This window comes from Gobius niger, assembly GCF_951799975.1.
Source record: "Gobius niger genome assembly, chromosome: 3".
Taxonomy (NCBI): domain Eukaryota; kingdom Metazoa; phylum Chordata; class Actinopteri; order Gobiiformes; family Gobiidae; genus Gobius; species Gobius niger.
Genome location: NC_136854.1, coordinates 24,069,408 through 24,086,341, shown reverse-complemented (window position 1 = coordinate 24,086,341; position 16,934 = coordinate 24,069,408). Strand labels below are relative to the sequence as shown.

The following is a 16,934-nucleotide window of genomic DNA, read 5'->3' as shown; positions in this document are numbered from 1 at the left end:
ACATTTTTTGACAGACAAAAAGCTCACATTTTGGTTTGAAGTGCTAGTCAGTATTTTGGCATCTGTTTAAAAGCTTAAAATCTGAGTGGCACTTACTGTATGTGTAACTCCATATGTGTTACACCATAATATTCTACTTCTGACAGGCCCAAATGGATATCAATTGTAGGTAAGTGCCAACTGCCAACAACAAAATTAATAGTACATTACATTCAGCAACAAAGTTATTCATAGCCCAATGCCAAAAAGTATTAGCTATGCCAGAGGTTACAAATTCCTTACGCAGTCAGATTTTGCGACAAAACACGAGCTACTTAAAGTCAATAAATATACAATCATCAACAGTTGATCTTGCAGGGATGAGCTTGCGTTACCTCACACAAAAGGCATGTGTGCTGACATTTGTAGGCACCATTGGGTTTGTGCAGGACGAGGCAGAAGAGATGCAGAGTATTTGAAAACACCTGCTGTGGTTGAGAAAATCCGACTTCCTGGCCACACTGTTAGGTAGGCTACATGTGGATGCTTCCGATTTCAAGAATCAAGCTTAAATCAAAAATTTGATGACACGTAAAATCTTCTATACACACATGAAATAAAAATTGTCCAAAAGTTTGCTGTCTTCTTTGTCAGCAAAAGCAAATATAAAAATGTATGACCAATCTCAAAGAAATAAAAGATAAATGCAAGTAAATGCAGATACCTGGTGCTCTTCAAGATCAAGAGCGGGCAGAGGTGCATGTGTGGATTTTCTGTTTTGAAGACTTTCAAACTCTCTTTCAAACTTTCAAGACTTTCAAAAGTTCTTATCTCTCCATGGAGTTACATATGTCCATCCTCCATCTGAAAATATGGTATCACATTCTAAAACTTTGCAAATGCAGCCTACTGATGCCATATTTTACATGTTGAAGCATTAGAACATAGGTACCTAATAATGTGGCCAGTGTATTTCCACTTTACAGTGTTAAGACTATACTTCACATTCACAACATTCCCACACAAAGTTTTACGCCAGTGCTACAAATACAGTCCCTTTCTCCATCTTGGTCGTAGCTCACGGTGGTGGAGGCAGTCGCACGTCAAGCAAGCTGTACGCAAATATATTCCAGAAAACCGCACATAGGACAAACAAGGTGTAGACGCAGAAGAAGATCCAGAACAGGGACTGCTCCTGAAGTTTTTGTTCGTAATTGTGCAGGACAACCACCCCCAGAGTCAAACCCACAACCACGCCTCCCAGGTGGGCCACGAAGCTCGGGTTGGGACACGGAGGAAACGCCGGGGGGTAAAAACGGAGCCACACTGCACGACCGAACTCAACACTCACTGTGAAGAAAACACAGCAAAGAAACTTGTTAAAGCAGTAAATTGGCATTTCAATAGATTAATGTTTTAAATAATTAGTTTTTCCAGAATTAGTAGCATTAGGGTCAATTGACCATTTAAACTTACTGCAAACAAGAGCCATGGCCATGCGGAATAGCTTGAACTGGCACTTCATTCCCGACCAGTTCTGATGAGAAAGAGAATGCATTAAAAGGACATATCATAATTGACTACAGAGGACAGAACAACTTGTGCAACAAGGTCATGTTTTATATGAGCACACAAAGTCCTTTGACATGACACAATCTCCACGTGCCCCAATTCATGTCAATTTCCACTGCTCCAGACACACCCTGACCTCTAATCTCCACTGTCTGGGAGAAATAATGTGATTTGAGCTGAAAAGGGCAGAGACCATTTCCATCTCGCAGATCATTGTGGTAGCAGTGGCGTAGTGACTAAGCTTATCTCCACATAATAGAGGTTCATCTTGAGCACCTGGTGCATACAATGAGCCACAGGGGATTACTGTTTTTGGCTCTGAGCATGGGGGTAATGTCTGACGAGCAAGCAGGGAGCATAGTGAGCATGCATATAGAAACTTACCATTACAACATTAGCCAAATGTGCAGACACAAGGGCGTACACTCCACCAGATGAGCCAACCACTGGTGCAGTCATATCAGTGACAGACACGGCCAGGGACCCTTGAGAGGTGAGGAGGACAGAGGTTATTGCACTGGCTCACTGAGTACCACTCTATTCAGACAAATCATGGGCTGACTAAGGTCAACCAGGGACCATAGAGTGACTAGATTTACAAATGAGCAGCCTGTTTTTTAAGAACCACAAATACATGCCTTTCAGTCATGTGACTTTTGTTGTTATGGCAGCCATTTTGAATACCGAAGTAGAATGATACAGTACTGCAACAAGTAGCAATATCTCTACTCAGGATATAAATGAAAGACAACTGATTGACAGTGGCATTTTTATGTACTTGTAATCATTGCTCAAGAAGATAACAGTAAAAACATGGCATGTGTGTTTACTGTGAAGATGTGAAGACACCAGTGAGTCAGTGTTTAAGCTGCTCAAGATGTTAGCATGCTACCGGTTAGCATTTAGCTTCAACAACTCAGCTCTGACCTCTTCAAGAGAAAGCCCTGAACCACACTCCAAACATCTAGCCTTGGATACAACATGTGACAGAGGTCTGAACTGAGCTGTAGCAGTCTTCCTCAGTGTTCATAGATGTGAGCCACACATGTGTTTATCATGTTGAAGCCATTGACAGTTGATTGAAAGAACTGTCAATGGTTGACAGTTGCTAACCGGTAGCATGCTAACGTCTTGAGCAGCTTAAACACTGACTCAGACTGAGACTGTTGACATGACAAACTGTAAAACCACAGAGAAAGGTTTTCTGTTTCCTCTTTGATGTGTTAATTTAGACAACTGAAAGACAATCAGTTGTCTTTCCTTTTCATCCTGAGTTGAGATATTGTTACATGTTGTAGTACTGCATAATTCTACTTCAGTATTCAAAATGTCATTTGAAACGCATGTATAGAACAGTTCCCCTCCACCAATTTATTTTGTGGGCCACCGTCTGATTAGACAAGGCAATGCTCCTTATCATAGTTGACTTGTATCTAGTTAACTTAAAATTAATAAGAATTTCTATGATGTTATATTGTGGTTGAAATGTTTCCCTTTCATCAATCGCAAGGATACTATTTACACTGAAAGCATTTGGACAAAATAAACATCATTAGGGTGGGATGAAGCAACCGAAAACAGTATTGATTTCACTTTCAAATCTTTCCTCTGTAGTTCATCCATGTTTTTTGGTTTGTTTTTAATGAGAGTTGGCAGTGTGACCTCATCCCTGTAATGACTTTGGTTTAACAGCATTACTGAAGTGCACTCTGGGTCCCTTGAACCCAAATTAAAAAGGACACCAACTAAGAAAACAGCCATAGGTTTTCCCTCTGAGGCCAGCAGTTTTTGAACAAAGTGACATCTCATTTATCCTCCAAGCAGCAGATGGGTAATGCAAAGGGCAATAATAACGCACATCACTGCTAATTATGGAAGCACTTCATTGACTGTTGTTACTAGAACTGTGCTGTATTGTACATTCTCGGCCGTTATTCATACGAGCACACACCGCTAAGCGTCCATTGTAAATATTAAAGTCCAGCATGGGCATTAAGCCTTTGGGATCATTGACTGCTCTCTGAATCATTACTTGACCTTAGAACTTTGCCCTGGCCCCTCTGTATGACAGCTGAGCCCCAGTTTCACTAAGCTTCACAAAAACCTGTTCTGAGTGACAAATATGTTCCCTTCCAATCCCGTGTCATAGCTAATACTGAAATAAGTAATCAGACAGAATGTAAAACCATTGTAAAAAATATATATATATTACAATAAAATTGCTGTAAAAAATGACAGTCCAAATTCATAATAACACACTTATTTTACAGGCAACATGATGCTAGTGTCTTTAGTGCTTCCTATTTTACAAGAATTTACACACATTGATTTCTCAAGAGTTTTGAGGAAGGAGGTGACCCAAGACACCATGACTTAAGTAACAATGTGTCCCTGACGAAGACCACTTTCCATGATGTCCCTGCAGTAATTTAGGATATTTACTTAAGTCAGAGTGCGCGGATTGCCTCCTTCCTCAAAACTCATTAGATGTTCTGCCTGGATCCTGTAAGAGTACCTGCAAAAAAGTGTGATTGACCAAAAGATGCACTCATCGTCTTTATCTTTAAAGGGGGGTATTATGCAAAATCGACTTTTTCAAGCTTTACATCATGTTATTATGCCATTCCCTCATTAAAAACATGCCTGAAGTGATGCCTTGGCACATTCACATATTTTTGAGTAATCTGTAAAAACTCTGATGGCAGCCTGAGTCCTCCTAGGAACGCCCCCACCTCCTGGATACGCCTCCGAGCTTTCGTCACCAGCCGAGTAACCAACCACTGCTCCTCAGCAGAACCCCCTCCCCACTGATGCCACAGACAGCGTGTGGAGGGGGCGTGTCGGAAAGGGTCAGAGGTTCTTAAAGAGACAGAGGCCTATTTCAAGACATTTGCTACAGCCATTTTGAGAGAGTAATGGCAGTTATTCTAATTTACTGCATTTACAGACCAACAGAAGGTTTCGTCATCATTGTAGTGTGCTATAGACTGGTGCTATGTGATTGAAAAAAGCATAATACCCCCTCTTTAAAGTCACACTCACACAGTCAATTACTCTTTAATGAATGAATAAACAATCAGTAGAAAAGGGTCGGAGGAGAAAGTCAAAACGTTACATTTAAGGTTGTTGTTCAAAGTTAGTTGGTTGAGAGGAAGCAGAGGGAATGAAAGCCTGTGATTTCAGAGCCCCAAAGGATATAGGCCAAACCTATATAACCTGACTTTGACCGGTGTCCTCCAGACTAAAAATTGAGGAAGACATAACAAATCCAAACATGACAGACCACAACAGGACATAGCTGTGCTTTGACTCCGGTGGTCGATAACTAATTAAAGTTGGAGGCGGGTGTGTGTCTGTCTATGTGCTTCTGTTGTGTGACCATTAACACATTTCCAATTGGTTTTCAATCGCGTTAATGCTGCCTATAGCTGCTTTCCCCTAGGACTATGTAACCCACAGCACAAAGGTGTAAAGACTACTCAGCTGATGACCAGCTACTGTATTATTTAAATGATTTGTTTGTTTAGAAGCACCAAAGGAGTGAATTAAAAATTATAAAGTACAGATGTGGGGAATAAATCACAGAAAAGGAAAGCCAAAATCATGGAACATCATCATTTAAATTGTTTATCAATAGAAAAATCACAATAAATCTAGTTCTATGTCATTGTACCATTGTGGGATGGGGACAGAAAGGTCAATTACAGTCACAGAGAATCAGTAATTGAAAACCTGTCGTTGGTAAAACTGCACATTTGATGCATTCAACATCATCATCAACTTTTTGTGTAAAATGTAACCCTTTGATTCTGCTTATACTATGTATCTGCTAGTTGCTAGTCAATAATTAGCATATTTCTTGAAATTTTAGCACAATTATGTATAAGAAAACCTCAAATAAAAGGTCATCAGAGCTGCTCTTTCGGTGAGAAAGAGAGTAGACCAGATTCATCAAAGCAATAAGCACTACAAACTTGTAAATTGCGGCTAAAACCCAAGGACAAATGTTTTGCCAGGTTTCAGATGCTTTTCAGGCTTGGCTGCTAATATATGGAAACGCTGGTGCCTGATAAAAAAAAAAGGAGAATCCATCACGAAATGTCCGTCCATCAAGCATTTACTCCTGAACCAGCTTGTCAGCATGTGGGCACATTATTTTTCCAAATGCAAGACAGAACTCTGGCAGAGAATAAACAATGTGACTGAATGCTACTCTCTGTCCTTCAAATTGACTGCTTTATTTGCAATCTTTCTTCCTGTCATCCTTTGTTTTGTAACATTTTCTGTGACTCTTTGGTTAAACAAAGCAGCTGTAGCTTTGATGTGCTATTGACAACCCCCATTTCACCATGTCTGCTATCAAGACACCCGCACGCGACCATCTGTCTCCAACAACTGCACTGCACACATGCCACATTTTACTACTGAACAGAATCTGCCGCTACCATGCGGTTTGGACACGAAAGTGAATGCATAATAGCTACAAGCAGACAGAGCAACAGTCTACTCCATAGGCCTACGCTGCTATTGAATTGAAGGCTGTGGGTGGGGGTATGCAGAGAATGGAGGATAAGTGGATCATGAATATTTATATGAATGAGTTATACACATGTGTGAGGGACAGCCCACCTGCTAACACGCCACATACATAGACCAGTCCAATCCTCGTGGCTCCATGGACCATCTCCAGTGGGACCCCCACCAAGAGCTGCATGGCCATGTTTAGACTTAGATGCTCAATCCTGAAACACAAAGACAAGGCAGTTTACAGGACAGCGTGGATGGGTTTAATAGGTTAAGGTTACTTTGTTGTTGTTGTTATAGTTATGCCTCTGTTTCACATAGATGGACAGACTATTTATCAACTTTATGGACTGATTGTCCTATTAACTTGTAAAAACTTTAACTGGATGTAATTTGTGTGTTTTGTTCAGATAAAGCCCCACTCTGATCCTTTAATTTGTTTAATCATGCATCCACACACATTCAGAAACATCTGCTCCTCCATCAGACCACATCCACTGTTCGTCACACACTCCAGGGCACCCAAACAAATGTACAAAGACAAGCTTAAAAACACCAAAATACAAGAAAGCAGGCATACTGCAAATGTGCCTGATATCACTGCAGCTTCTATGTTTTCTTCCTCTCTTATTGCTGTTGCTCAAAAGCCACATTGATCGTTGCAATAGACAGAAACAAAGTGGATATTGATTAGGTCAAAAAGGCCTGTGCAAACACACACAGTCAGCTGAGAAAACAAAGGCTCAAATTAGGTTTCTAAATATGTTTTTGACTACGCCGTTTTGCAGACTCAGAACAACAAAGTTTTAGTCCAGAGAATTGGTCGGATCAGAGCCGCAGTGCTGGTGTTGTGCTGTTGACAGGATTATCTGCTTTGTGAGTGTGGAGAGAGAAAAGAGCAGCTTCAGTCTGCAAACCTTTGTAACAGCACCATCGCTCATGCCGAGCTCGACTGTAAATATAGAATCTTCATCTGAGGATGGAGAGATTGCTTGTAATGCACCAGCTGTCAATCATCTTTTCACATCAAGTACCACATCATTAAATATTTGACTTTCCAAGAACCACCGGGACTAAACCAGGTCTACAAAGGGTCTAAAATCCAGAAAAAAACAACCAGAAAATAGTATTACTGTACAGCGTCGAGCAAAGGAAATTGTATTGTACAGTATCAGAAGATATATGGGTGCTAAAGAAAGTAATATATTGACAATTTTCTTAAAGCAACACAATTTCAAACGGATCAATTTGTGTACAATTAGGCTGTGAAATACTATTGCCCTGGAAGAGGAAACTAAAACTTTTGCCTCTTGATTGGTCAAATCCACACATCTGCCCAGCCACTTCTACTTTGTTCAAAAGCATAAGCATAAGCGTCCCAGACAATTCTCTGATAAACGTTTTTATCGACCAGATAATTGATTGTAATGTGTAAACTTAAGAGTTTATCATTTCGCCTGTTGATTAGGCAGAAGATAATTCTGTGCCGTCTTCTGTGGGATTAGTTGACCATAGAGCTGCATTTAAGCGATAGTCAGTAAGTATATGTTTTACAAATTTAATAGAATGCATATAATTGTCCAAGCTTGCAATTTGTTAGTAAAAAAAACGTTAGTAATATCATATAATTGTATTTTTTCTGAAGTCTCTCCTTTTGCTGATCTTAGCAACTGTAATCAGAATCCCCGGTGCTTGATTTTTTTGCCTCATTTTGAATGAGCCTACTCAGTGTAAGATAAATAATGATTTTACATAGCTTTACAGTGGGATACATTTCATGACCATTTATTCAGGCTGAAGACTAGAGCAAAGGAGTCGGCTTGGTTTTCCATCTAGTGAAGTCAAAATTAAAACAATATTTTCCCAATCTCCTTGAGGACTCTAAAGATTTTATGATTCTGCAACACAATGGAAGTTTGTTAAACACCTCGCTGTATCCTTCGTTTCGATTCAGCAACATTTGCTCACCTCAGGTTCAGCCTAATTCAATTACCATGTTATTAGTTCTCCCTTGGAAACACATTTATTGAGGGCTGTGATTACAGACAACCTGACATTCATGTATTTTGCATATTGATTTTTTAGTGCAGCACAGTAGTGTGGACTTAAGGTGTCACAGCATCAATGAGGCTACATTAAAAAGCCGCAGCTGGAAATACAGTATCTCAACTTTAAATTAAAATATTGACAATAATATAGTCCAGGGGATCAAGAGTTATTATATTTTCAAAATGGAAAATAAGCTAGGGTAAGAAGAAAGAGCTAACTGCTGCACTACCGGTTAGCACTCATGCTTCACAAAAACAAGGTCCTGGGTTCGATCTCCGTGCGGGGCCTTTCTGTTTTGCATGTTCTCCCCGTTTCTGTATAGGTTTCCCCCGGGTACTCCGGTTTCCCCTACCACGAAAAACAGGATGACCAGGATGAATGAGAGTGGGTTTGAGAGTGCAATGAATGGAAATCATTAACATGCACTGTCCCAACCAAATAAACAAATAAATAAGAAGAACAAGAAGATGACGAACAAAAACTAAGATCTATGTGGACTTACCCAGTGTGCATGAAGATGTAGCTGAGGTACCTCCAGCCCTGTGCCCTGAGCTGGGGGTGGTAGGGTAGCGGACTCTTGAGAAAGGAAGGACTGGACACCTGCAGCACCAGACGGTCCAACTTGACCCCGTAGTACATGAAGACTGCTACCTGCCAAAATGCACACAGTATCCAATTAGTTACCAAGTTAAAAAAAACATAAATCTATGAGGTGTGTCACTCTTTGCCGACAATTTTACAAAGGGCCAAAAAGTGGTTCAGTAATTAGCCATCTCATCTGACACTAACACTTTTATGAAGATAATTTCTCAACTGCAATGATTAGAACAAACCAGTTAAAACAAGTTTTGCTTCAAGTTGACAACATAGAACACACAAAAACACAGGTTTACTTTTACAGGATACTTTTGGTGATGTATAAACCGAATGAGACCTCACCTCAGCTATGGTGATGGCCAGTATGAGCCAGGGTGGGGGGCAGTAGGTGTAGCTGTCAAAGTACCACTTGCGGTCCACTTCCCGGGGCAGGGTCTCGTAGGCGATGTGTCGGACCAGCCTCTGGGACAGTCCCAGCCCCACCTCGTCCCGTAGACTGCTGCACCCCTTTAGCTGCCGGCCGCCCTGAAGAATGGCCCTCCGGAAACTGTTGGAGCGCTTGTTTGTCATCTGGAAGGAGAATGACAGACATGTGTGATTAATATTTTTGCAAATGTTGAGCAGTGCTACTGTATTTAGTGATGTGGACTAGTAAACTCCTGTTTTGAGACCACACACACCAGTCATCCCGCTCTGACAGACCCTCCCTCCTCGACATCCAAACGGAATGCCTGCCCCATCTCCTAGCAACCCCCAAACCCTCCACTTCACCTCCTTCTGCCCACAAACATTCATTTCCCCAAATACAGTTGGCATTATGTCCGCTTTTTCTCTGACTCACAAAGACTCAGACAATTCACGGTTCCAGCTTTCGTTAACAAAACGAACAGGCCAGTAAATGGTAGGCGTTAGCAAAGTGTTTAAAACTGCCACACATTTTGCGTTTTTAAAGAGATTTCTTCATGACCTTATTGATCAGGTTAGATATAATTTGTTGTACTTTCTTATTTCAAGCAAGATTACCATAGAACCAGTCTGAAATGTGATCAAACAAGCAAAGTATTCTAGGTCCAATCAGGAAAAAGTCTAAATGAGAAGATTAATATTCTCAAAACAAGTCATTTAAACCCATGCTTGATGTTTAGTTTTTTTGTAGTGTAGGAACAGCAAAGACACTGAGCAGAACCCTCAAGCTCCTAGGCTGCTGGTAGACAGTGTTAATGTTGTCGACTAAAATATTTCATCATAATTTTAGTCAAAGTAATTTTTTGCTGACTAAAATGAGACTAAAACCAAATAAAAAGTTTTCCATGAGACTAAAACTATAATTAAAATGTCCAGAGATGTTCGTCAATTCAAATAAGACTACATGAAAATCAAAAGAAGAACCAAAAATCATCAAAACTTCCAATGACAGTTTAAAATATCTTCTAAATTCACGGCCAAAGGAACAGCTCTGGGCTTTGTTCATGCGGGAGAACAAACATGAGGTAGATGACCTCGATTAAATATGATTTCAATAAATATTTTACACGTAAAGTTGATCTTAGATTTAGCTGATTAACTGACATGCAATTTTAGTCTACTAAAACTAGAGTAAATTGAAGATTGATGAAAATTAAATGGCATTTTCGTCAAAAGACTAAAACTAATTCAAAATATGTTGGAGGAAAAAAGAAAGAGACCTGTGCTTTCGGCCCCTCAAACCACTACCAGCCACTCGCACACTACATTCACACATAAGCAAAGTGGGTAAAGTGTCTTTCCCAAGGACACCACAACAGTCTGCACCTGTAGAAGCTGGGACTCCAATGGCCAACCTCTCAGTTATAGGCGACCTGTTATACCACTACCACTTGCTGCTTTACCGTCATTCATGCTATACATTACATACATTAAAAACTTTCTGCAAAACTTCACACTGAAACCAGAAATCCCTTTACAACATTTCTTTTAAATTTAGCTTTGTTCAATTTTAATGAGGCTGTTAGTGTCTGTGGTGAAAGCACTATTTGAAGACACACGGACGAAAAGCCAATTACTTCAGCTTTTATGTCCGCCCAAGAAAACGGTGGGAAAATAATTACAGGTTACCATGGTCACTTTTGCACTGCCCATAAAGTCACACAGACAGCCGCATCTTCCCTAAGCAACCGCAGTCTAAAAACGCAGTCACTACTTGGTGTGAACTGACTGCAATTTCAACTCTGTCCGTCTTTGTCATACACAAAAGAAAAGTGGCATCCTGTCTGTTTGCCCATTGAGAGGAGAGGAGAGAAGAGGGGGAGATGAATAGGTACAAATGGGCATCGAACCAGCTACAATTTCACTGTTTGATCAATGGGAGAGACAATCAAAACCGAAGGATGAGGAGAAGAGAGGAGGGAGTGCAACAAGCAAATAAAAAAACTCAGCTGTGATGAGTGTTTGAGTCCAGCTTTGAAAATTTGCTAAATGTCTCTACCCGCTCTTTCTCCCTTTTCACCCTGAGCTGTCCTGTCTTTTTTTCTAGCGTTTATTTCGCATGCTCTTGTAGTTTTATTGTTTATTATTCTAGTCAATGTTTCATGTTGCACCACTTCACAAAATAAAATTCCTTGTTTGTGAACCTTTCACTGAGAACGCCAATAAAACTTTTTCTGATTCTGAAAGGAACCCACCTTGCCTATGTCCAAGTGATAGGGGCTGGTCGTAAGTGGCCATAATGCTACCGTTAACCACAGGACAGCCGTGCCTACAAAGGGCAGGTATCAAAGTCAAAGTCAGCTTTTTTTTTCCATACGTATTGATGTCACCCTCTAACCATTAGTGCTAACAGCATAAAGCCAATTATGAATGATGGAAAATGGATTAATACAGACTGATTATTATAACCACGAAAGCAGTATTGATGGCCCATTGCAACCGAAGCTTAAACTGTTCACAGGTCGCTAGTTATTTTCACTGGGCTTTATACATTTAACAACATATTTGGTCAATCATTTTGAGCTATAAACCTATCACAAGCACCTTGAAAGACAACCACAGGGACTGTGGCAGCATTGTGTAATATATGAGGAAGTGCTCGGCAAAAGCAAGAGACGGATAGCCTTAGATAAGAATGTGGCACCAAGAAAATAGCTTAACTTAAACACAGAGGAGACAAAATGAGAAGTCCATAGAGCAAATGGATGGACTGACCCTGGCTGTGACAAAGCTGCTGTCATGCAGTTACTCACAATTATACTTAGAGGAGCAGCACTGCACACAAGAAACACTATTAAGTCTCCACACTTGGTCTACCAATGGGACACTGAGATCTACAGTTCATACAGTACATTGTAGGGACTGAAACCATGTAATACCAATCAATTTGTTGGAATATGTATGGGCTTCCTTAGTTTTCCAATGTGCCTATTGTTAACTTTGATCTAACTCTCTATACGAGCTATTCACATTTGACTTAAAGGTAAATTTCACTGTATTTACATTCTTGATATTCCTCCCACATTATTCTGAGCAGTAATGAGAAGAAGCCACTTAGCCTTGAAGCTTTGTTTATATGCAGCTGTCGAGACTCCCCATTAAAACTAAAAGACGGCTCCCTTTATGTTATAACCTAAGGTTTTGAAAGAACAAAATGCTTTTAATCTGCAGTACTACAAGTAAAGAAGATACACCTGCTTAATGGCTCGTCGCTTTCTCATTATAGTTCTGCGGTAAAGAGACCATCTACAGTGGGAGGAAAAGTATGTGAACCCATTGGAATGTCTCACATTTCTGCATAAATTGGTCAAGGTGGTCTGATCTTTATTTGAATCACAAGAATGAGTAAACAGTGTCTGCTTAAACAAATACAACCCAAACAATAACATGTTGTCATATTTTATTGGCCATAACAACATTCGTAAACATTCACAGGACAGTGTGGAATAAGTAAGTGAACCTCCTGGCTAAGGATCCTTCAAGAGCTAATTAGACAAATCTATGCAGACATTTAGAGTCAGTTGTGAGCCAACCTAAAGTCCAATCACTGTGGCTTAGTCATGTCATAAGACACTACTAAAGGAGACTTTCTCTATAAAAAGATGTGTGAATCTTGTGACTCCTGGGACTCCCCCAGCCATTTATCTAGCACCATTTCTATGACTGAAATACAAATGTGTTGGAAACCATTTAGTTTCTGTATCATGCTGTACAGTAAATTTGTATATTGTTGGCTGTTAATTTATACCCCACTAGATGGCGCTGTAGTGGCAGGTAAGGAAGACTCGAAGATCAAAATATATATATTTATACACTTGGGTGCTCCACAGCACTATTGGCAAAGTATTCAGTGGACTGATGAAACCAAAGTTGAATTGTTTGGGTGGAAAACACAACGTCATGTGTGGAGGAAAAATGGAAAAGCACACCAACAACACTAGGAAGTATGGAGAATTTTCAAAATTGTAAATTGTAATGTAAATTCACAAGTTTACCAAGATATTTTGCATAAAAGCTTGAGGCCATCTTTCCAACAGCTGAAGCTCAACGGAGGATGGGTGCTGCAACAAGACATGACCCAAAGCACAAAAGAACTTCAGAATGGTTTCAGAAGAATAAAATACGAGTTCTGGAATAGCCCAGTCAAAGTCCTGACCTAAACCCAATTGAGATGCTGTGGCATGACCTCAAGAAAACTATTTACACCAGACATCCAGGAATCTTGCTGAACTGCAACAGTTTTGTTAAGAGGACTGGTCCGAGATTCATCCTGATCGTTGTGAGCGTCTAATCTGTTAGTAGTTATTGCTGCCAAAGAACAGCAAATTATTAAATCCAAAGGCGTAGTGGATCAAACAAAAGGTTTCTCGAAGTTAGACTTACTAAAGTGTACATGTTAAAAGCATTTTTGGGGGGTTTGTGTATACTCAACAATCAATGAAAGCAGTAGCAAAGTAAAGCAAGTAAAGTTTAAAGGAATAGGCCACCGTTTTTACATACTGAGATATGTTCTTACCTTAGCTTTGACGAGTTCTTTAGGACCTGTCTGGTCTTCCCCCGTGCCTTCAATCACGTAAACACAGCGCAGACGGCGTTAGCATTTAGCCTCTCCCTCTCTCCACTATAGCTCCAAAACAGGTCATGATAGAAGCTACCAAGCTCTTCCACGTTTTCCCTATTTAAATATGGTTACGTGAAGAGTTACACTACAAAGTATAATTACACAAAATTAATCAATGTGGATTTTCTAAGCGGATAAAAGGGGGAACTATATTGTAAGGCGTAATAATACCAGGAGTAGTTCGAAATCCGCGCAGTAATCTTCACTTTACTGCGCAACAATGCGGATGCCAAACTACTCCTGGTATTATTACGCCTTACAATATTTGTAACATAACATTGTTTAATTTTGTGCAGTTATACTTTGTAGTGTAACCATACACGTAACCATATTTAAATAGGGAAAACGTGGAAGAGCTTTTCCCTATTTAAATATGGTAGCTTGGTAGCTTCTATCTTGACCTGTTTTGGAGCTATAGTGGAGAGGGGGGAGAGGCTAAATGCTAACGCCGTCTGCGCTGTGTTTACGTGACTGAAGGCACGGTGGAAGACCAGACAGGTCCTATAGAACTCGTCAAAGCTAAGGTAAAAACATATCTCAGTATGTAAAAACGGTGGCCTATTCCTTTAAGCTGTGATCCAAGCTCCTGACTTTCTAGCCTGCTCGTTTGCAATTGATAAAAATACTTTTTAACACAGAGGTCTTTGTGCACAAATGTCTGCAGGTGGACTATGCAAAACATTTACAAAAAAAAGCAGGTACAAGTAGCTCACATAAGTCAAAAATCTTCCTAAAACTGGTGAATCTACACAATGCTCATTAACAGCAAACTTATTGGAGACTTGCTAAGATGTTTTAAGTTCAAGCAGGCAAAAACATAAAGCACAAAAACATTGTAAATTCTGTGCAAGGCAGACACAAACATTTATAGTAATTGCGTGTTTTGTACTTATCCATTAACTACATGATGATTTGGATGTACAAGAAACTTTCCATTAAACCCCAAATGACAAAGGCTGCATAATAATGTAGACATTCCTCTCAGTCCCACTGCCAGCATTTTTTGACCCAACATCTGCCCCGTGACACAACACAACAAAACAGAGATCAGAGTGAAAAATACTTTCCTCTAAGCTTCCTACAGCACATTGCTCACTCGCTGCACCAGACAATGCTCAGTTCGGACAAACAGGGGGATGGATGCAGTCACACTCAGTCACAGACAACAATGCCTCCTCCAGAGTGTCTTTGGCCCTATCATCCTGGGCTCATTGTTAGCCCATTCCCAATGCAAGAGCTCAGAATGTCCACGGTCTGCTTTTGAAACACTGTCTATGGACAGCACAAAACAGGAGGGAAATAGTAAGACAACAAAAGATTGGGGGAGACCTTGAACTACGAGGAGACTGGAGTTTGAAACTAAAAGTGGGACAAGGTGACTGTTAAGAGGCAAATTTATCAACAGAATCTCGAGGGCGGAGCAAAGCTTTCAGGGATGATACAGAAGCTTAAAGCCACCTTGCAGAAGATTCCAGGTTTTATGCAACCTGACAATAGTAACAAACTGTCATAAAATCCATTACCAAACATGTTCAGCTAAAAATCAGCACATTTTTGCAGGGGGTTACCGTAGTAAAGCATGTTTTAAAACCTCATGTCTGATATATGGTCAAGGAGCAACATCTCCATGGAGAGCAGCTGGTAATAACCCGCTCCCAGCAAAGTTATAACAAGTCATGTTTGAGATGATGTGAGCTTGTAGGTGTCTTTTTAAAGGTATTTTTCACCAAAAAAAACACCTGTAATGTAATTAATGCTTGTATTTCATTCTGTTTATTGGGTGAAATGTTATGCAGCGTGGTCTCAAGGTTAAACATATTTCTGCACAATTATTTCTGTGTAAGAAAAATAAATCTATACGTTTCTTTTGCGTCTTGGATTTACTCTTTCATTAATAATATACACTCATTTGTGTAACAGCATTGACCCTCGGTGTCTCACCAAGTTGACAAAGTCTTGGTAGCAGATCTTGCCATTGCCATCAGCGAGGGCCAAAAGGACTTCCAGTTTGTGAGGGTCAATCTCAGAGCTGTGAGTGGCCAGTAGGTCTCTGAACCGCTCCGTACTGATGAAGCCCGAGTGCTCCGGGTCATACTGCAGTCAAACACACACAGTGCAAAAACATAAGTACGCTCCAGAAAGTGTCAAAGTAAGTTACATGTTAATAATTTAGTAGAATTTTTTTCTGCAGTTCAGTTCAAAAGATAAAAGGTACATCACTATGACATGTGTCCATATTTATTTCATTCCTGTGCAGGCTGATGGCAGTAACACATTGATACAATACAACAGATAGTGCGTGAAATGTCTGGCCCAAGGGAACAATGGGTGGAGCAGGTTAGAGGGAGCCTGGGCTTTACTGCTGTATGTCATGTGATACATTTTCAATAGATCTAATCATTATCTAGCAATCCAACTTCAATAAAAAAAAAACAATTCTCTCACTGAAGCTAAAATTCTTTTGAATTGATCTACAGGAAAAAGTTAAAGGTGTTAAAGGTTATAAATTGTAAGTTGAGGATTTCATGAGCCATGGCAGAGTCTGAAGAAGCACAGCACAAATGCACAAAGAGACAAAGTTAGTTTTATTTCAAATAAAAATGCTCAAGTTTATAAAACACTGCAGATTCTAGGCCTTGTAAATATCGGTATGTCTAAATACAGCAAATTCATGCATAACAATGTGACATTCACAGAAATTAGAAGAGCTCGCCAGACTCCAAATATAGAGGCTGTACCGGGTACACGGCGTGTGCGGCTGCCATATGCTGCAGTTGGCAAGAGCAGAGTAAAGCCGGCTGGCAGCAGGTGTTATGTGCTCAACTCAGTCACTACAGGGACAAGAGGCTTGGCATGTTTTTGGGTTGTTTTTCCGTAAAACATAAAACTAAGAAAATTTAAAACTTTGCAATTTAAACCATTTTACTCTCCAAAAAAATATATTTTTTAAAGAGTTAATTCAATTGCACAAAAGCTGCCCTTGTTGGTTTGATTTGTTTCAGAGAACAGGATTCACTTGAGCTTGTCAGTCAAGTTGGCAATACAGGAGCAAAGTCAAATAAATACAAATACACGCTCTCATTCAACCTGGCCTTTTGTACATAATTGGTTGGGGAAACCGGAGCAC

The 16,934-nt window shown here is 40.1% G+C and overlaps 1 protein-coding gene across 4 annotated transcripts in view; it reads right to left on the bottom strand.

The window, feature by feature from the left end:
- Positions 1-885: 885 nt before the first annotated feature.
- The window catches only part of rhbdl3 (rhomboid, veinlet-like 3), a 38,985-nt gene continuing 22,936 nt past the window's right edge, over positions 886-16,934 (bottom strand). The window contains exons 2-8 of one of the 4 annotated variants that reach the window (XM_079554344.1): positions 15,749-15,901; positions 9,064-9,291; positions 8,627-8,775; positions 6,181-6,293; positions 1,936-2,036; positions 1,456-1,516; positions 886-1,329 (exon numbers count right to left, since the gene is read on the bottom strand). In XM_079554344.1, coding sequence (XP_079410470.1) covers positions 1,058-1,329; positions 1,456-1,516; positions 1,936-2,036; positions 6,181-6,293; positions 8,627-8,775; positions 9,064-9,291; positions 15,749-15,901 — 1,077 coding nt within the window. In that variant the 3' untranslated portion in view covers positions 886-1,057. The remainder of the gene's footprint in view (positions 1,330-1,455; positions 1,517-1,935; positions 2,037-6,180; positions 6,294-8,626; positions 8,776-9,063; positions 9,292-15,748; positions 15,902-16,934) is intronic. The other 3 variants (XM_079554343.1, XM_079554345.1, XM_079554346.1) reach the window with 3 other exon arrangements.